The 23,294-nt window shown below is 19.6% G+C and overlaps 1 protein-coding gene across 2 annotated transcripts in view; it reads left to right on the top strand.

Moving 5' to 3' along the window:
* Nucleotides 1-23,294, top strand: part of LOC107999607 (serine/threonine-protein kinase PLK1) — a 52,439-nt gene that overhangs the window by 11,343 nt on the left and 17,802 nt on the right. For both annotated transcript variants that reach the window (XM_017059552.3, XM_017059551.3), the window contains exons 2-3: nt 16,936-17,040; nt 19,889-20,005. In XM_017059552.3, coding sequence (XP_016915041.2) covers nt 16,936-17,040; nt 19,889-20,005 — 222 coding nt within the window. The remainder of the gene's footprint in view (nt 1-16,935; nt 17,041-19,888; nt 20,006-23,294) is intronic.

Raw genomic sequence — 23,294 nt, 5'->3', positions numbered from 1 at the left:
TAATTAATAAGTTAAATTACATGAATATAAGTTGATATTAATATAATATAATATAATATAATATAATATAGTAAGTAATATAAATTAATGAAATGAAAATATAAATATATTTTATTTTCTTTATATTTATTAATATAATTTTACTATTAATTAAAATGATTTATAATTTAGAATATAATTAAATAAAAAATGAAATATAATTATTTTATATTTTAATGCTTCATTTTTTTAAAGAAAAAAATATTATAAACGCGTAGGAATTATAAATTCTTTATTTATAATTATAAAAATTAAATAAATCTTTAAAAACTATTTATTTATAACTATGAGAATTACAAATTGTTTATTTGTAATTGTAAGTAAAGAATTAGATTTTTTATCTTTTTAAACAAATTTTAATCCGAAACACAACACAATTAAAAAATTTCAATAAAAATTATAAACTAAATTCACGAGTATTTTTCTTGATATATTAAAACTATTTCCTATACTTTTTTATCGTTTCCTTAATAATTAAACTTGCATTTAAATTTATATTCACATAATTATAATACAATATTCGTACAAATTGAATATAATTTAAAAATAAAATATAAATTAAAAATAACTAATGACTATAATTTAAAATAAATTATAGACATATATATTTCTCCATTGAATTTTGAATAAGAATACTTATATTATGGAATTTTATTTTTATTCATATTTAAAATTTTTGATATGATTTAATTTTTAATTTCAGTAATTTCTTATAGTAATAAAATTTTTGTATTTTGTATCAATAACAAATAATTATTCAATTGAATTTAAAAATTATTTAATGAAAAAATTTTTAATTCAATCCTAAGTACCTGGATATCTTGAATATTGACATAAGGGATTAAAAGATAAATGATAGTGATCACTTTTCCTAGCAACCAAATTTGTTTATTCGAAACTAATTTATATTGATTAATTTTCTGTAGTATGAATATCTTTTTTTAAATTGTCAAATAATATCAATGTCTATCTTTGTTCTATTAAAATAAAGAGAAAATTAATAATCAATCAGATTGAAGAATATTCAAAATATCGATTTTTACAAAGAATAAAACATATTAATGAAGAGATTAAAAATATGTTGGTACGTTTAAGGATTTAAATAGAACATCCAAAATGATCGGATAAATTTTTCTATTAATGAAGTTAGTTTGTCGAGTTGTAATATAAATATCTTGCTCCAATTACAGAAATGTACGTACGTCTTTATTGATTATTAGAATCGATAATTGAAAAACGCTTTTAATATCTTCACTTTAATATTATAGTGTTGTAATGTTATGTATATATATATATACATATTTCTCATTTGAAGTTTCATAAAAGGTTTTGTCCAATGAAATGTTTGTATGGAATTTATGATAACTCTTACTTTAACATTTATGCTCTGTTTCTTTATGTATTTTTTAAACAAAATCAGAAACTCGAAAAAAAAACAAAAATGTAAGTAAAATGTAAATATATATATGAAGAAAAAATCTATTTTTGGATAGAGTTTTTGGAAAATTAATTGAATTAGATGGAACGAATTCGAAAAATGTAACAATTATATCATTAATAATAATAATAATATCATAGTACACTAATAGTAATAATTACATTAATTTATATGTTCTTTTCAAGGTTGTAGAATTGACAATGATGAATTAATGAATAATGTATATAAAAAAACAGACTAAACTTGATTTGATGGCATAATGACATAATCATTGAATGACATAATAATATACAACATAACATAACAAAATTGCAATTTTAAAATCAACATGTTGTATTGTTGTTGTAACGATCTGTTCTTCAGATTTTTTTCAATTATATCAGAGTTTACATACAAATAAATGTTAAAAAAATATAATAAAATGAAATTAAACTTGTAAATCAATTTTATTAATTTTTATAAAAATCTTATGTAAAATAAAAAATAAAAGAAAATAAACTAAATAGGATGTATTTTGATTAAAAAAAGTTTAATATGTTTTTTGTATTTTAAAAATAAATTATTTCATATGATATTTTTGTGTAAAATCGTATACTTTGTAATACATTTAAAATATATAAAAAATATAAAAAATCTAATATCTTAATATATTTAAATATATCATTGAATGATGATTTAACAATTTATAACTTTTCATTCATTGTTGTTCAAATTATAAATAAGGAATGTTAAAGTAAAATTTTAAACGAAAAATAAATTTTAAATAAAATTTTTGTAAGAGTATATTCATATTATTATTTTTAAAAAAAAGTTTTTTATCCAAAGTTTTATAATTAGTTTGAGAGTAATGTATATATAAAAAATAATCAATAGTTTTTAGAAATATATTTTTATTAGATATTTATTAGTTTCTATAATTCCATTATTAAAATTTATTTTATTTATATTAAAATTGCAAAAGCACACAGATTTTCAGAAGAATTTTGTAAAATCGTTTTCATAACCTAAATATCAATATATTATATATTGATAATATAAAAACAATAATAGAGTTTGCTTGTTATGAAACTGGTATTATTTAAAATTAAATTTACATATCTAAATCAAAAATATAATGAAGAACCTATATTTTTTAGAAATTTATATATATAATACTGAATTTATTTGTTTTTATGTTGAATATAAAATTAGTTAAATAATAAATTTATTATATATCTCATTTTTATAAGAATTAATGGTTCTATTTATATAAAGCAAAAAAAAAAAGATTCTATCGTTTAATTTTAACATTACTTTGCTAGATGAAATATCTTTCAACATTTTTTAAAATTAAATTACATATTATTTATACAAACTAGATTTTTTTTCTACATTTCATAATTTTATTCCTTGTCAATTTTTAATATAATAAAAATAGTATCAAATTAATATACGAAAAATAAATTTTTAAAATGAACGATTATATAATATCATTCATTAAAATTAACAAATTTTCAATTGATTGAAATATATGGATATAGTTTATAAAATATAAACTATGAATCCTATATTTATAAAAAATATATATGCTTTTATTTATTATTTATATATTTTACACATTGTTTTACATAGTAATTACGTGTTACCTGGTAATACTTGCATAATTATCAAATTATTTGCAATTATATTGTGTTTTTTTCATACATAATAACTTGATTTTTCCTTACATAATAATTTAATTATCTTAGAAAGAAAATGAAAGAAAAAAAAGTTTTATTATCTCAACATAATATATCATTTGTAATATTTTTTCTTTCAAGAAACGAAGATGATTTTTAATTTTTTAAAGATTTTTTAAAAATTGTTTTTTATTAATAAAAATTATTAATAAAAAATAAAAAAAATATTTTGAATATTTTATATCAATATGCTGACGAGTATATTCTTTTGTTTCGATATGATTTATCTTTCATTGTTATTTAAATATTACTTTAGTTTGTTTTATTATAAAACGATGTCATTATTTTATAAATTATTTAATAATATTTTAGAGTAATGCATTTAATAAAAGAATGCAATGGAAATATAATAAATTGTATCATCTAAAAGAATATTTAAACATACAAAAAAATAATTACGTATGAAATTGAAGTAACTTTATATAATATACATATATAATATAAATTTATAAATCTCATATAAATATATTTTATATAATACACATATAATATATGTAATAAATATTTTGAAATATATGTCATATTGAACGAGATAAACTGTATCGAGATTTATTCATAAACACATTGCTATATAAAATATTTAAAATATTTATTTCATCTTTGATTTTGGAATTTAATTATCATTTCATATGAATAAATTATATTTTTATGTAAAAAGATTTTATCTAAAGATCTTTTATTATTTTACTATTGACTCTTAGAGATTATTATATTTTTGAAGATAATTAAATATCATAATACATATTTTTTTTTTATCATAAAGTCGTTACGTAAAATTTATAGATCATATTACGTGAAGGAAAGAGCATTGCGATTCGTTAACCTTGTTCGATTTCTGGGGTGACAAGTGTCATATGAAGCCAATTCGGCTTCATACATCCGCTTAGGAAGTCTCGTTTCTATCGATGGTGTAAAGGTTTTAGATGCTGATCGCCATCTATATGCACCAACCTCAAGGAGAAAATCTCCACGACCGGTTTCTATGGAATGCATGTTAGTTATTGATTCGATTATAAAGAAATCACTTTATCTACCGCCCATTCACTTTTTGCATTTTATCTTGCCATATATCCTTATACAGAGTTACTTACATTATTATGATTAGACTTAAATCTTTTTTTACTGTATGAATATATATGTGTGTGTATATTTTAAAGAACACGTATAATAAATCAAAATATGTAATTTAATTATCGTTCGAGTGAAATCAAAGATTAAGATATTTGAAGAGAATTTTAAATTAAAAATCGATATTTTGTTCGAGAATTTGCATAAGAATTGTCTATATATGTTATTATATAATTATGTATATTTAATATTTAGAGAATCGTTTAAAGAGTTTATGGAATTTTATTGTATTTTTACTATTCTGATATTCTTTTACAAATTAATATCATATACAATATTAATATCATATTTTGAAATTTTTGTTTTCACATTTATAGATATAAAGAAATGCATCGTAAAGGAATCAATTATAAAATTTGTCTGGTTATTATAAAATGCATTTCAAAAAATATTGGAAAAACATCGATATAATAATAGAGAAAGTATATTTTTTATATTTATAATAAAGTTTCTACAATGAAAAGTATTAAATGTGTATTACATTTATATACAAACACAATTTACACTTCTTACATAAATATACAACAATTATTGTTATTAGTGATATATATTTCTTAAAATTGAAAACATAAAAATTGTTTATCTTAACCCAAAAAAATATTTTTTATAAATTAAGAAAATTTTTGTGTTGATAAAAATAAATAAATTTATGAATAAAGTTACTTTATCTCTGGCATTTTCAAATACAAATTTAATCTTTTCGAAATTATATATATTACTGTAATGGAGTATAATTTGATTTGATAAAATGATTTCACTTATTTTTTTTTTATAATCAAGTTAAAAAAAATTTTTTTAATTTTTCTTAAAATTCTTAAAATTATTTACATATTTTTTATAACACATGTTAAATATTATTAATTTATTTTTTCATTCTCATATTTTATCATCTCAATTTCTATTATCTAATTACTTAAATTTTAAGCAAAATTTTAAGAAAGAATAATATTATGGAATTAAATTATTACATTTTTCTAACTGATACTAATATCATAGATACTAAATAAAATATTTCTGATAGAAAATAATAATTATTCTAAGGACAATATATAAATAACATTATGATATTATTAAAAATGAATTAATTTAAATATCTTAAAATAATTTTTATATTATATTCCATGTCTTGAATATTCATATATGTATTATATATTCATGTATCTATACTATTGATTATTTCGAGAAAGAAGAATTTTATTTAAATGAATATCGAATAAACGTAACTTATAAATGAATATTTTAAACATAATTAAACAGAAAATAATATAATTTATTAAGATAAATAAAAAATACTTTTGAAAGTAAATTACATATTTTTAATTAAAAGTCATTAATACTATTCTAATAAATCCAAAGATGTTTAGAAAGTTATAAATTGTTGAGAAAAATAAAAGTTAATAAGAAGGTAAATTTGACGTATGTATTAATTATATATCGACAAGGAAAAGGATAATTTTGAAATGAAAGTCAAGGTGAAAACTAGGTCAAGGTGAAAAGATAAAAGAAAAGTGAAGAAGATACAAAATTAGATCATTTCTAATATCCAAAGTAGACAGGATGTATGATCGAAGCCTCGTGCTCTTCTTATTTAGCAGTAAATAGAAACTAGTCTGGCAATTCGTCAAATTAATTAATGTATATTTAGATATCGATACACGTGGAAATATCATGTGTATTCTTATCTCAAAATAAAAAAAGTTGAAAGATTTAGAAAGATTAAAATTAGAAAGATTTTTGATTTGTATAAACTTATTTAACTTGTGTTTCAATATTTTATAACTATCGTTAAAAAAACAAGCTGTTAATTAAGAAAATAAATAAATAATAAAATGAAGAATTATCAAGGAAATAAAAATTATTCAAGAAATAAAATTTTTATTTCATGGTGAAAATTGTAACGTATTTGATTCTTTTCTTATTCATACACTTGATATAATTTCAAAAGAGTCAACATTACATGTGTACTGTGAATGAATATTCTAAAGTACTTATTAACTTTTTCATATTCAAATATGTTGTATATGCACAATATAATTTTGTTGTTTATTAAATAATAAATATACTTTATTTCCATGAAATATATATTTTTTAATACATTATAATCTATTTACAAAATTTCCTTTACAAAAACATTTAAAAAATATATATTTCTATAATTTATAATTACTAATAAAATCTTTCATTATCTTTAAAAAAGAATAGGTCTTGAAAGGATTAATTATGTAATTGTTATAATGTGTCATATATTGTTTTTCTAAAAAATTTAGAAGGCTTGTCATTTCTTATTTATCAATCGTTAAAAAAAATTTATTACATCAGAAAATCAATTCTTCAAATCAGATTATATTTAGATAATTTCATTAAACAATAAAGAAATTTATATCTCATTGAAATTTATATCTCATTTAATTCGATAAAACAATTGATAATCGATATAGATTTAACTTTACAGATATAATTCACTGTATATATATATATGACAATACAATAATTTTTAGGAACAACTGTCATTAATTAGAAGAATTGAAAAGAAATTATTTTTATAATTTAAAATTTGTAAATTTTTTGAAAAGTAGACTTAAAAAAGAATCATTAGATGAGAAACTGATTTTTAAATGAACAAGAAAGTTATATCATTAATTTTTCAAATTCACTTTTAATGTTATAAATTTAATATAATAAATTTACAGTCTTGAATATATAAAAATAATAGATTCTTTTTTTATTCTTTTTAACTTTTTTTTATAAGACGTATCGTTTTATTATCAAATTTTAAGAGAGTTTTTACAAATTGAAAAAGAATAATGCTGTCAAATATTTTATATTATTATTTTAATTGTTTTTATTTGACATTTATATAATATAATATAATATCAATTCAAATTCTTACAAAATAAATATAAATTTTTATTATATTTCATATGAATGATAATTATAATAAATAAATATATGGTAATCGTATAAAATATTTTAAAAAATTTATATTAAATTGATATTAAAAAAAAAATAGCTTCCTTCATATATTTTTATATTTTTATATTTTATATTACATATTATCATACTATTATTAATACGTTAAAATAATATACATATAATATATTTAAAATGATAAATATTATAGGATGATACAGTTTCATTTTTTATTATTTGAATTTACATCATATGATTTTCAGGTAATTCTGTATATCATCTGTATATTTTATTATAATAAAAGTTAAAGTCAAAGAATAATTGATGTTAAAATAATGATAATACAACTTTTATAATTTAAATATATTACACCATTTACTTTTATATTTGATTGTAAATAATAAAAGATATTTTAAAAAGATATCCTTATATTAATATGAATACATAATAATGAAAATAAATTTTTTTCTATTCACTGTAAATACAGTTTAAATTAGATGATTAATATCTGCAAACACCGGTTTGGATCAATTTCAGATGAAGTAAGTTTTATGCTCTGAATGTGCTTTATCATTTACATTATTTGAAGTTGTAGCAATATAATAAACCTCTTTCAAATCGAAGGTATCATTGAACAATTGACACTTGACCTAGAATTATATATATATATGCAATCTATGTTTAGAAAAGCTGATCTCTAATTTTTTTTTTGTAACGATTCGAGAATTTTTATTGCAATACATTTAATACAATATTTTTAAGCGATCGTTTAAAAAAAAATAAATTTCTTAATAATTATCGAAATTGTGCATGCAATTCAATTTCTTTTTTTTTTTGCATTTTTTCCATATTTTGTATATAATATAAAGATAAAATAAACATAATTTTATATATTGCAAGTAAAAATGGGTGGAACATGAGACTTGGAAAATAGATTCTTTTTGAGAATATATCAATATTTATCTTTTTCTCCACAAATATAACATCCGTTTCTCTGCAGCTGTTGAACGTATTGTCGAAACATCGCGACGCTGCAATTTGTTTTAGAATTTATGGTTCATTTCATTAAATGGAAACGAATTGCAATATTTCTTTTTTGATAATGTAGTTCTACAGTGACGTATAATGAATTTATTTTTAGATAACTATTGTAGTTGTTTAAAAATAAATGTGCTAGAATTGTATCAATCATAAATGTTTAACTTTTTTTAATCTTCAAATTGAGTACAATGAATCTAGTGAAAATTTTTTATTTTTTATAAGATCAATATGTATCTTATATATGTATTTGTATTTTATACTATTATTGTATTTTTCTGTTTATTCAAATGAAATAAGTAAAAAATTTAAGATATGATCATAAGGATTAAAATACAAAAATTGATAAAAATGTTTATTAAAAATTATTTTTTAAGAGATTAAATTTTCTATTTATTTTGTTTAAAAATTCCGTATTCTGTATATCACTGGATAATAATTGGCAATGTACCATGAACTTATTATTAATTTGAATAAATGTATAAATTAATATTAATAAAAATCTCGTTTTTCGCGCATAATTGAATTCTTTAAAATTTTGCACTGTTAAAAAAATTATTATGTTTTGATTTAGAAATAATTCTGAATCAAAAAAATATAATTAAAGAAGTATGTTGATAAAAATCCTATAAAAAAGGAACTATAAATAAAATTTTCATCATAAATATTGTTATTTATAATATGCATGTATAATATATATAATGCTTTAATATATATAAATATAAATAATTTTTAATAAAAATTTATATATGATACATATATTTATATATAATACACTAACAAAAATATTAGAGATATTCCAAATTTAAAAATTTAAAAAACTGACCAACTTTAAATTTGGCCAATACCTTAATACTCATCTTTATACTTCTTAATCTTAATATCAATTTTTAAAAAAAAAAGAAAATAGAATAAAAATTCTAACAATCATCTTTGAAATATTTAATATGAATTTTAAACTATTTATTTTAAACTAATTAAAATTATAATCAAAATTGCTATAATCCTTATTATTATAATCTTTCAAGGATATCAGGACTTTCAAAGACTCAAAAGAATCATTATTTCATTTGAAAGTATTTCACAGTAATGAAAAATGGTAAAAAATGGTTTCACAGTAACAAAAATGAAAAATTATTGTGCAACAAAAGAAATATCATTTTTTTCATATATGTTTCAATAATATTTTCATATACTCTTTTTTCTTATAAGTATATTGTAATATTTGTGATATCTCTTCGAAAATAATTCTATTTTTTAACAAATGTTTTTTAATATATACATATCAATACTACAAATGAAAAATAAATCAAATATATGTTACTTTTAAAAGTATATTATATAGATATACTATACTTTTCAAGATATTGCGTTGAGAGTGAAAATTACTCTCCAACTGTCACTCCCAATGTAATTTCTATTTGTGAAAAATCAAGAGAAATTCTCGAGAATTTTACTTCTAAATCTATTTACACCCTCAAGCAGTGTGTTCATTTTCTTTCAATGATTACTCTCTCTAAGAGAGATATGTTCTCAAATGTGTGTCTACTTTTGAAATTTTTATATAAATAGAAATTTTTATATCAAATAGAAAACTTCGTTGAGAATTTATTATATGATAAAAGAATAGAATTCTCACAGTCTATTGGAAATAGATTTGTGCCTCTTGTCTTATTTCCACCATTATCGTCATCATTTCAACCTACGTCATGTTTGTTTTTTCGTTGTTTGTCAACCTACTCTCAATCTCAAAATATCAAATTGTTATAATCATATTAGTAGAAGAATACTAGAAGAATAGAGAACACAAAGATAAACAATTTTTCAGTTTTTGATTTCAATAAAAATGATTGCAACATGCCATATTTAATTGAACATATATGGAATTTTCAGCAAGCTAATAATTATTATATTATTATCTATTAACTTCTCCACAATTCTATGAATGTTCATTTATCAGAAAACAATTTTATAATTAAAAACAGTTAACATTTTTCAAATAATCATGAATTTTATTTAAGATCATTTCAAGAATAATATATTTTTGAAATATATATTTTATCAATTATAACAATGTGATAATGAAAATATATAGTAATGTTATTAAAAAAAAGATGATGATTTTGAAAATTAAAAAAAAAGTAAAAAAAGAAATATCAATCGTAATCTTCATTGTGATAAACCAATTTTTTTCTCATATATTTTTTTGTCTAGATATGATAGATACTGTATCTATGGTAGCTAAAATATAAAATGAATAAAATAAACAAAACATTTTGTACTAATTTGACTAATTTATTAAATAATTAAAAATTGTAATAACAATAATAATCGAATCGAAATAACAATCGAAGTGTTATAATATTTTTCTAATATCTTTCAGAGTTAGTGAAACTCTATGATCGAAGTTGGCTATAGATACAATGAATTAAAAAATTATCATGAATTAAAATAAATTATTAGAAACTTAATAATAATAAAATAATATAATATCAAGAAAGTTGTAAAATGTTATTATGAAATATTATCTTTTTTTTCACGTTTTAATAATAAAATAAAAATTTCTTAACTAATTATACATAAATTATAATATATTTAAATAAGTTTAAACAAAACATAAAAATTATTTTCTTGGCAATAAAATAATAATTTAAGTCTTTACAGAAATAACAAAAATTTGAATAAGAAATAAAATTACAAGTCAAATAATCTTAAATATCTCACTTTGACTTCAAAATCTTTAAATCATTTATAAAATAAATATTATTGCAATAGGTAGTTTAATAAACAAACTTTCAAATATTCACTTTGTATTATAAATAATATAACAATGTAAACTTCAATATAAAATTTTCAAGAAAAAATATTTATTTACACAACCAATTTTTCAATAAATGATAATAATTCTTTATCAACGTACAATAGCAACGACAGAGACAAATAACTGGCACAATAGAAGTTATTTTTTTTTCTACTATATACGTTTTTGCGATACAGTGTACGTAGATGAATTATTATTAACGATAAAATATTATCAACCCTTATAAATTGTATAAATTGAAACATTTCTCTCGAATCACTTTCTTCACAATGTCTATATTTTCTATAGAAATACTCTTGAGAGTAATTCACAATAATTTCACTCTCAAATAGACACGTACCTTTAGAAAAATAACGCTATTCATTTTAATTGGAATAGTAGACCATGTATTTCGAGTCTTATTTATAGACACTTTCGTTCGTAATTCGAGATCAAAGAGTAACTAAAAAAAGTACACTTTCATGACCTAAATTTCTATAATTTATTCTCTTCTGAGTCGTAAAATGTAATTTCAAAATATTCTTAAAAAGTAATTCTAAAATAATTGAAATTTCCTCAAAATAATTTGAATGAAATTACCAGGAAAAATTTTATCATCGAAAGCTATCTTCCTCGCTATAAAAAATTGTTTGCAGATCATTCAAATCGTAACTCGTACCTTGTAAATCAAGTTTCAATTCATTTGTTTGGGTTTGCCGACATCAAAGGATAAGCAGAAATATAAAAGAGCACAGGTATTCGTAAATTGAACAGAAAAGCAAATGCTAGGGGCTAAACATGCAATGATTGGATTTGTTCTTTCATTTATTTATCCTTTGACGTGTTCGTTTCGTTTGTTTTCTCTATTTATATATAGTGGTTCACAAAAATATTCGAATATTTGTTATAAATAAAATTGTTAAATTTGTATAGATTTAAATTCTGAAAATACTGTTAAAATTATATAAAAATCGTAATGGCACAAATCATATGAAATTTATTTTTATATTTATATTTAAAAAAGGAATAATATTTTTATTTCAATAAATTTTGGCTTTAATTTATAATTATTTTGTTGAAAAAATGTGAAATTATAATTTCATTTTTTTATTGATTGAATTTATTATAATTTTAAACGAATTATTTTAGGAAAGAAAAAAAAAACTTTAAATACAAATGTATAAGATATTCTAATTTTAAAAATACTTCCAAATAAATTAGATTAGAAAAGAACTGGAAGGATTGAACTTTGAAGATGTTAAGATTTTCCGTGGAAAAAAATATTCTATGTACAAAATATTATATTTTATACGTGCAAATTTTCATTAAAATCAAAATTTTTAAATGAAATAAATTTCCTTGCCGTATATCACATTTTTCTTAAACACATATTTCTATGAGGTATTGTACATGTATTTTGACGTAATCAAATAAAAAAAATTACGAAATGATTTGTTTTCCAAACACGAGCAAGGTCCAAATATACGTCACCACTTAGATAATTTAAATCGCGTGACGATCACGACTAGACGTTATAGGAATTTCCCATTTTGTTGTTTCTCACGTTCTTAGGTCTTTGTTCCCGTGTTATTTTAGCATTTACCTCCCACGTTTCTTAATGATATATTATGTTTGTCAAACTCGTGTTACAAATGAAACAAAATCTTTCTATACTTATCTAAGAAAAAATTTTATCATAAAAGCTTTATTTTTGTAAGCTACATTTATGTGGATATTAATATATAATTTTGCATATAGAATATTAATTTATTTTATTTCTTATTAATATCGTATTTATATGTGTATAAAAATGGCAGTTAAGATTTATTTATTCAGTTAATTATATAAATAGAAGCAATTGAATTTGCATTAGACAAAGCAAATGAAATTTATTCTCTTTCTTTTGACATTTTTTTACATCAATTTCTATTTGCTTTGACCTTTAAAATCGATTTTCATATCATACAAATATATTATTGATAGTTATTATTATTACTAGTTTTATCATTATTGATAATAATTTATTATGTTATATAAAGTTATTGGAATTTATTAATGAATAACGATCATTTTTAAAATAAATATTACAATTAAATTACATGTATTGTGTATCAATAATTAATTATACATAATGTTATATATTATATTTATCAATTAATTAAAGTATTTGAATGTATAATAATTTCATATTTATTAATGATTTTTATTAAAGAAAAATTTTGAAAATATCATTTAATATTATTTCTTATATTCGGTAAGAAATTATCGATAAACGAGATCTATGTATAAATTATGTTATATATTTTTATTTAATATGATGCTTGCAAAAAGAAAAAATTTCTTTTTGAATAATCTTCAGAAATAAGTTAAAAAAATAAAAGCATTTTCATATAACTGTTGCATCAGTTCTCATCAAACTATTATAATTTATTTATATCTCTTATTTTTTATTTTTTTATTCATTTAACATTACGGTGCTTTTACGACAGATATTATATTATATAGATATTATACAGATATTATTTTCTATTATATAATTAATAATAATGTTCATTATTCAATTTTAATTTTCTTCAATTACTTTCCATGTTATACCAAACTCAAACCATCAAAAAGTCATAAAAAAGAAAAAGCATTTCTCTTGAAATGTCATTAAATTGTAATAAATTATATGATTACAAAATATACATGAATATAAAATAAGAGAAAATATTTATATTATATTTCAATTAATATAACATATATTTAAATAATGTTTTTTAACATTGTAATTATGAAAGAAATTTAAAAGAAATTTTCTATCGTCAGTTTTTCTTTCAAATAAATTTAAGAATGTTAGATTTTAAAATTTTGAATTATTTAGTGATAATTAAAGCAGATTTTACTAAAGAAATATTTTTCCTATTTTTATTTTATCTTTAGACACAGTTAATTAAATCATTACAATACAAGTATTTATTTATGTAAAATATTTATGAAAAAATCCATCATCTAAATATTTCAAAAATGCAAAATCCCATAAATACTGCTCAATAAATTTCTTTGATAATATTTATATATAAAATTATCTTATTACATAGAAATTATTTCATTTTGATTTTTAACGAATTAACTTAATATACAGAAAATTTGTATCGGAAAATTTTGTGTTAAAATTTTGAATTTTATTTTAATACTTAAATCACATAAAAATGTGCTACTATACGTGTACTATATGTATATACTTTTAATCGTATGACGACACAGACGTGACAAGCATGATTTTCGTAATGCCGAGGATATTTTCGAACGAGTTATTCTGGTAATCAGTCCGCTAATATACGCACCCTTTTCCCAACCGGAAAAATGCCAATGATGTTCGATATATTTATGCGCTACTGTATTAACAAATTCCATTCTTAATCTTCTTTATGCTGTCCAAAGACTGAATGAGAAAATACGATCGACTATTTTTGGAGGTAATTCCATTCTTTCTTTTCTCATTATTACTTTCTGGCACAGAAATATTTCAAATGTTTTTGAAAATGTATTTTTTATTTATTGCAAGAACCATTCAACAGATGATTCTACTATTCATTTCACGAAAGGAAAAAAGTTTGTCTATAAGCTTTTATAATAATTTGTTTGAAAAAATAGATTTAAGAGTATCATGCAGAATCATAAATTGTTTATTACAATTCTAGATTAATTGTGTAACATATTATTAATTTTTATTGTTATTTTTTCAAATTATTAAATAATATATTGAGTACATTTATTTTTATTATTTTATATAATAATTTTTATGATTAAATTATGAAAAAATTCAATACTTTGGAATATTTAGTTTGAAGTTACAAAATTTAATATTTAAAAAATATATAAGTATTACATAATTTATATTTTTCGTATTTATTTTTCGAATATATAGTACAAACAAAATGAGTATCTTGTTGATTATAAATAAAGTTTTTATTGTATAAAGAATTATATTCTTTATACTTTAAAGTATTGTATATTTGAACTAATTAATTAAATCTTTTCATCTATTTAAAATACTAAAATAGACGTACAAAGCATTGATACGATGATATTTATTTCATTATTAGTAACTAATGAATGATATTGTAAATTATTAAATTAATAGAAAGAAATAAATTTAAAAATTTTTATATTAATAATTTTAAAATATTATAGAAATAAAATATGAAGTTTATTAATTGATTGTATTAATTAGTCTAATTGATTTATTTGTTAATTTAATACAACACAATAAAAATAATTTTTAAAAATATTTATAAAATTTAGAATTATATATATTTAATACTTAAAACTTTATAAATACAATAAACTTTATATTAATTTTCAATACTGGTTTTAACTAAATTGTTTATTATTGTTAATAGCATTTGGATTGAAAAATATAATTACATAGAAAAATATAATTACAACTATTGAAAAGAAAAAGCTATTTTATTTACACTTGTGAAAGAAACAGGTTAATCTTTCCTCTCAACGAAAAGTTGTGAGAAGAGTGGAAAGTCAGCACTAAGAATAACACAACATTATTCGATTTGAGAGAGTAAAAGTACCCTGAAAGGAAAGAAAATGATTTGCAAAAGTTGTAAGAGTGCATCGTAAAGGATGTTTTTACTTTCTTTTCCGTTGCCATAGCAATAATATTGACCCGAAGCAATAAAACATAATTTAAAGATATTCTTGTAGAATTGAAAGCAAGTGTTCCTAAAAAAAAAACTTTTCGCTATGAAATAAACGATACAAGAAAAATTGTATTAAAATAATTTTTAATTTTGAAATATTGTTTTCTATTTTCATTTATCTCATCTTAATTCTCTGACTATTTTTTTTTCTTTGATAGATAGAAATATTTCAAATAATATTATAACAATATTATAATAAATTATAATAAATAATTTATAATATTTATATTTATATTTTCATATTAAAATTGCAACTTTTTTTTAAACTAATTTTGATAATATATGTTTGCTTTTTCTTATAGTTTAATAAAAATTATTTTTTTTTATTCTTTTTTTCCCTAGAAAATTGTCAATATTTTATCTTTATACAAATTTTTATAAATCTTTTATAAAAATATGACATTATGATTATTTGATATCAAAAATTTTACACGTAACTTCTCTTTTAGATATACAAGATTTTTATAATATTACTTTTTACATAAATCTCTTTTACAATGTATAGGAATAATCTATTTTTCAAAAATTATTTTTTTTATCAATGTTTATCATTATTACAAAGATATTAATATATAATGATATTAAAGTTAAGAAATATAAAGCTAACAAATGAATTTGAACGAATGTATACATATTACATTTCAAATTCACTTTTGTGCAAAATTTTAATTTTCTAGTTATTTTCAGAAAAATTCTTGATACATTTTATGTAGAGAAGTAAATTTGTTTTAGTATCATATGTTTTAATAAGAAAAAATAATCCATATTTCTTTCAAAAATTTTAATTTTTATTATTTTATTATTAAAAATTTGAATTATAATTTAATCAGCAAATACATATATACAATTAAATCATTTACATTAAAACTTAGATAGATATTATAATAAATTTAATAGCAAATATATTAAATTAATTTAATAATATTAATTAATTTATTATAATGTATAATAATGTCAATAATAATATATTTTAATATTATAGTATATGTATAGAAATTTATATTTTATATTTTATAATATAATTTTATTCTAAATATTTTATCTTTATACATTTTTATCACACATGATTGAATTTCCTATAAATGCGCAACATCTTAGTGATTAGTCGTAATAAATTACGAAAAACTTTGTTTTTGCATTATATGTTTTTTGTACTATTTTCAGGGTGGATTCGCGAAAGTTTTTCTGATGACTGATGTCAATAATGGAAATGAATACGCATGCAAGATTATCAGGAAAAACCGAATGCAAAAAATCCATATGCAAAAGGTTTGTTTATTATTAATTAATTAATTATTGTTTATATGAATTATATGAATTATGTAATGTTATATAATTATTTCCCTTTCTTTTTACTTTTTAAATTTATTATTATTAACATGTAATATTGTGTATTTTTATTATTCAAAATGCATCTAGCTTTTAAGAAGATAGAATAAAATTTTATATGGCAAAATGAAACAATATTGAATTTATGTGATATGATGAAAGAAAAGAATTGTAAGAATATTTTCTGTAATGGAAATTTTTATATTTATTTTTATTTCTTTTAATCAAATTTTTTATGTATCAAAAATTCAATAGTTTAAGAAATATTTTAATCTTGTATGAGTAAAATTTAGCGAATGAAGAACAAAGTGTCGTATTTATATTTTTCTTTATGTTTTTTTATACAATAGTTATCAGAAAAAAGAATCTCCATTATTAAAATATTTTATTATCCGAATCGTACACTATCTTAAATCACAATAAAAACTTTTATTACTTCTTTTATTGAAATCTTTCTGTGAAATTGAAATTAACGAACAGAATATTTTCCAAGATGTAAAAAAATTTATTGCGATATTGCATATAATACCAAAATGCAAAGAAAAAGAATGCAATAAAATATTGATGTCATAAAATGACTCCAATGTGATAAAAATTATAACGAAGAGAACATTGTTAACAATATTTTAAATTCTAATATTAAAATAATAAATGTATAGATTAAAAGTAACAGTGAAAATATAATTCCTCGTTTAATAAAAAATTCGAGATACTAGAAAAAAATATTATGATGAAGATTTCGAAATTTAGACGAAATGCAATTTTACTCAGTTTTTTATATTAAAAAAGATTGTGTAATTTTTTTTAAAAATATAGAATACTTAAAAAAAATTCGTCAAAGTATTCGAAAATTTTCTTACGCAAACGGCCTTGGCTTCTTGTTAATTCGAATAATAATTTTATTGTACAATTATAAAGATAAAATATTTCTAAAATTGAACTAATTAATTCTTGATATTTCTTTTATAAAGAATAAAATTTATTTTCTATTTAAAAAAGGACTTTCCATTGAAATTCCATTTCTAAATTAAGTCCATATATGAAACGATAAACTATAAAAATAAAAATAATTTAATTATATTCTATGAAAATTTACGCTATTTTTTATTGCTTAAGAATCATATAAATCAATTATACGAAAAACTTTATACATTTTATTGCAAATTCTTATTTTTATAAAAAGATTCCATATTGTGATTCCATTATGAAGATGAATTACTTGTCAGAAAATCATATGTGCGTCATTTGATTCCATTCCAAAGACAAGTTTTTTATATTATTCCAATTGAATAATTTAAAAATACATATAATAAGATATAATAAAATACAATAAAAAAAATAATAAAAATTGACACTATTATAAAATATTTGAAATTTTTATATTTAAATAATTGTATATCTCTGCCTATAGACGTAAATATTACGTAAATATCAAGATATCTATTTATCTATATATGTGTTTTTAATTTTCACTTTTTAGAAAGTAAAAAATATAATAAATGTTTATGTATCTTTTATCTTGATAAAATTTAAAGATAAAGTTCATTTACTAGGTTAATCTCAGAAAAAAGTTAGGCAAAGAGTTTTATTGTTATATTTATAAAATGTACATATATTATTATTTCGAAAAAATTATTATTATTATTATTATATCGTTTCAAAAAATTATTTATTATTATTTGTAACTTCAAGATTATTACTAAAAGAAATGTTCAGAGTATTTATAGAAATATATAAATAAATAATATATAATTTATTGAAAGAAAAACAAGTTTATATGTTTGTATGTTATAATATTTAATTATAAATAATACGTGTATAAAAATCATTCAAATAGAAGAATAATGTGCAATGAATATATGAGCTAATCAAAACTCTTGGTATATTAAATTAGAAATTTTTATTTTGTAAAATATAATTTTTTATATATATATATAAATTATTTTAAAAATTCAAAAAAAATTAATGTATATTCTTTATTCTCGATATTAAAATTATTTATGTATTATTTAAATATTTTTAAAACTAAAATATAAATATGTAGAAATAAAGTTCTTTCTTATTATCATTTACTTCTAATAGTGAACAAAAATTATCTTAAAAATATTTAAATTAAGATCCGAGTTTGAAATAAAAAATTTTTGAAGATGCAAATCATTTAAAAATTATTATTTTTATTTTATTTTATCAATTTTTATTTCAGTAATTTTAAACAATACTTTAGTTTTCTGCAGAAATAATAATATTTCTTGCAATATCTATAAAAATAAATTTGAACTAAATTTGGATCACAGAAAATAATCACTTTATTTTTTTCCAAGAAAATTGTAAATGAATATCATTTTACATATTTAACGCATCAATAAATTTATGATATAAAGAAAAAAGAAGAAAAATATTATACTTGATAATGCAATAAAACAAAGAATTAAAAAGTAAAATTTCAAATTTCTTATATCATAAAAATTCTAAGGAAATTTATATAAAATTAATACGTAATACATATATATATTACTTACATATAAAATTAAACAGACAAATTATTTGTTTACAGAAAATAATCAAGTGCAATTTTAATTCTAACATATATAAATATATACAATTATACATAAGTTGTTAATGGCTTCAACTGCTCACTTATAATTACGTAACAGCTCTTTCTTTCTAGGACTAAGAAAAGAAATAGAGCGAAAAGCCAAGTCGCAGAATTATAGAAAATAATTGTTTGAAATTTTTCAGATGGGCAGAAAATGATTCTGTGTAATAATGACCTATGTATTCCTTGTAGATCGCACGTGAGATTATGATTCACAAAGAGCTGAATCACACGAATGTTGTCCAGCTGCATCACTACTTCGAGGATAATCTTAACGTGTACATGCTTCTGGAAGCCTGTCCTCGAAAGGTATCATGTGTCTCGTACCTACCTGCTCGCACAATTTCCTACGACGCATTCCCCTCTATACATTCGCAAGAATTTCCTAACCTTCTCCTTTCGAGTCGAACCCCGTTGTATTCGAAGAATGAGAGGAGTTCGCTTACCTACTGGGTAAAGTCTCGCTTTTCCAAAGAATTTGCTCGGAGAGATCATCGCCAGATTCATGGAATATTTTCGAGTTACGTTCAAGATGCTGTAAGAATTTATGGCCCGCTTTTAAGAGAGATGAATCGCTCTTCTCTTCCAGCTTCTAGTTTCATTCAAAATTTTCTTCTTTTGAAAATTTTAGAAAAATCGTTAACACGTTTATTCTTTATATAATCGCGTTCTTCTGTCGTTAAAAAAAAATTATTTCAGTTGCAGAAAAATGTGAAAGAATATTGTTCATTTTTAAGTTAAATAATTTGAGTTTTCCACAATTGAATATTTCGTGGAGAGTTATTTAATAAAGTTGTTTAATATTTATTTATTTTTAAATATTTCAAGTTAATTTTTAGAAAAGAATCATAGCAATCCTGCTTTGAAGATAGAGAATTCCAGTAACGTAAGAATGAATGTGATTTTTCAATTTTTCAATTTTGCGCTAAAATTAATCTGAAAATATTTAAAATTTCTTTGCTTGATTTTTAAAACGAAAAGAAAATAAGGACATTAAAATTTAAAAATTATAATAAATTCATATTTAAAAACATTTCTTAAAAACGATTATATTTCATTAATTTTATTTAATTTTATTATTGATTACAAATTTTATCAATATTAAATATAATATAATGGTTAATTAATACACATTTTAAAATATCAAAATATTTTTGGGAGAAAAAGTAATTCTTCGATGCTTCGATATTTTGATGAATTATTACTATTTCGAAAAATGTGAAACATGTATTTCGTAAAAGTTGATATGTTTGGACAAAAAATTCCTGAAATATTTTATATTATTATATTTTTATATTTATAATTGTATTATAAATTTTTATTGATCATGTAACTTTATGTTACAACGACAGTTTTAGTATTGTCACCAAATGAAACGAGAATTCTTTTTGAAAAAGAAAATAAATTAAAATCAAATTAAAAAATTATTTTAGAGATCGTTGAAATGATAATATCTAAAATAGTTTTTTAAAAAATTCTAAGATCCTTTTCCACTTGTGTGTGGATCAGGAACAACAACCAATCCACTCATTAAAATTGTCGTTGCAGAAGAATTATAAATCGGATAGAAAAAATAGCTGCAATATTTTCAGTTTGAGAAACATTCCATGAATTTTTTGTCGACATAGTTGATAAATATTTCACATCTGAACGTAAATCGTTGATATGCATTGGATGAAATTGTGGACACCGCATTTTTGCGTGAATAGAAAAGAAAACGGGCACTTGCACTCTCCATGACTAATCATTCACTTGTTTTTACCGTTAGAATGCTGATTCATCATTATCCTTTCTAAAATTATTAACAATCATTGTTATTAATCGTTACTACACAATCACTTTGTCATCCATGAGAAACAATTTAGCGATAAAAATGTTATTTGTCGTTAAAATAAATTGAAATTGAATATTGGTTCATAAGTCAGTATAATATTATCGTCGTGTTTATAATTATAATAAATAAAAATTAATGATATGTGCAGGATCTTTAGCAAATTTACACTTTACATTTCCATCATTTTTTAGCACGTTATATATGGTATATTTGATTTTTTTAATTGTTACAGAATATTCCTAAAATTATGTCCACATCTTCAATAAATTATAATTAAAATAAAATTTGATTATATATATCATATATTATATAATTATTTTCTGTATATTTCAGAAAAATTTTTTCGTATTCTATTTTTTTTTATTATTATATTTATAATTATTCTATATATTTGTTATTATTGTAATATTATACCATATTAAAGATATTAAGGATAGCTTTTATTTTATACTACAAAAAGTATTTTTTTGACAATTTTAAATATTGATTATAAATGACGATAGGAAAAAAAATGGATTTAAAATTACTCCATCTACAAGTAAATATGTGTATAAATATGTGTAAGTAAATATGTCAAAAAATATCCAATAAATAATATTCAACTTTCTTTTAATAATTAAAATTCGATAAAATGAATCTGATGAAAGATATTATCTATAATATATTACTTATGAAAAGAAAAATGTTTAAATATATTCTTATCATATTTTTAAAAGAAAATATTATAATTTATGCAATTGAAATTTTGATATATGAAGATATGTGTAAAATATTAAAACATAAAAATTAATGCATTTGCCATTTAGGAAAGAAAAATTTGCGTATAAAATTTTAAATAATCAAAGGATATATCAAAGGATATTTTAAAATTTTATTAGTTTCATAATTTCATTTTTAAAGTAACTAAATTTCAATTAAGAAGATGATGTGCACAAAATTTTTTTTCCTGTATATCTTAGTATTTAAAAGGATTATCATTGAAAATTATTTGACAAAGATTATAATAAATTATCATTAAATTTTTCCAAAAATGGTAAAATAATATTTGCGAATCTTGAAGTAATAATTATCCTTGGATGGAAAGACATTTTCTTCAACAAAGTAGCGACGCGCTATAAAGTCTTAAAGTTATCTCTAAGAAGAGAATCTTCTTCTTTTGAAGTTACGTTTTAAATAAGTTTACACCTTTTATTAAAGATAAAATCATACATTTTGCCTTTTTTTGTTCCTTGAATTGTTGATTAAAATCAATTTCATATATGTATTTCTAATCAATACCATATTTTTCTAAAATGTAGTTTCATCATTTTTATTTGCTATAATTACAATAATAATTGTCGTAGATCAATTAAAATTTTTTTTATATTTAATATGAATATTATATTCATTCACAATTATTTTCTTCAATTACATAATATTTGATTTTCAAACTTAAATATTTTACAAATCCAAGAAGAAAAGAAAGAAAGAAAGAAAGAAAGAAGAAAAGAAAAATAATGAAAATTTAAATTATTTATAACTTACAACTCAACACATTTGACATTAGTGACGCAATATATGCATCATGGGAATTTCCTATTTTATGACGATTGACGCGTCATAAATTTTTCCAGAAAATGTGAAAAGTGAAAAAGAGTTTTTTATCCGTTTTTTTTTTTGCTTATGTATTAGTATAAGTATCGTCGTTAATGTTCACAGCAATTTTTAAATTTTTTTATAATTATTTTTCATATTTATCAAAAATCAATATTCACCACCAAGAAC

The sequence above is a fragment of the Apis cerana genome, linkage group LG2, assembly GCF_029169275.1.
Source record: "Apis cerana isolate GH-2021 linkage group LG2, AcerK_1.0, whole genome shotgun sequence".
NCBI lineage: Eukaryota > Metazoa > Arthropoda > Insecta > Hymenoptera > Apidae > Apis > Apis cerana.
The sequence above is the reverse complement of the archived record's forward strand: the minus strand, read 5'-3'. Positions and strand labels throughout refer to the sequence as shown.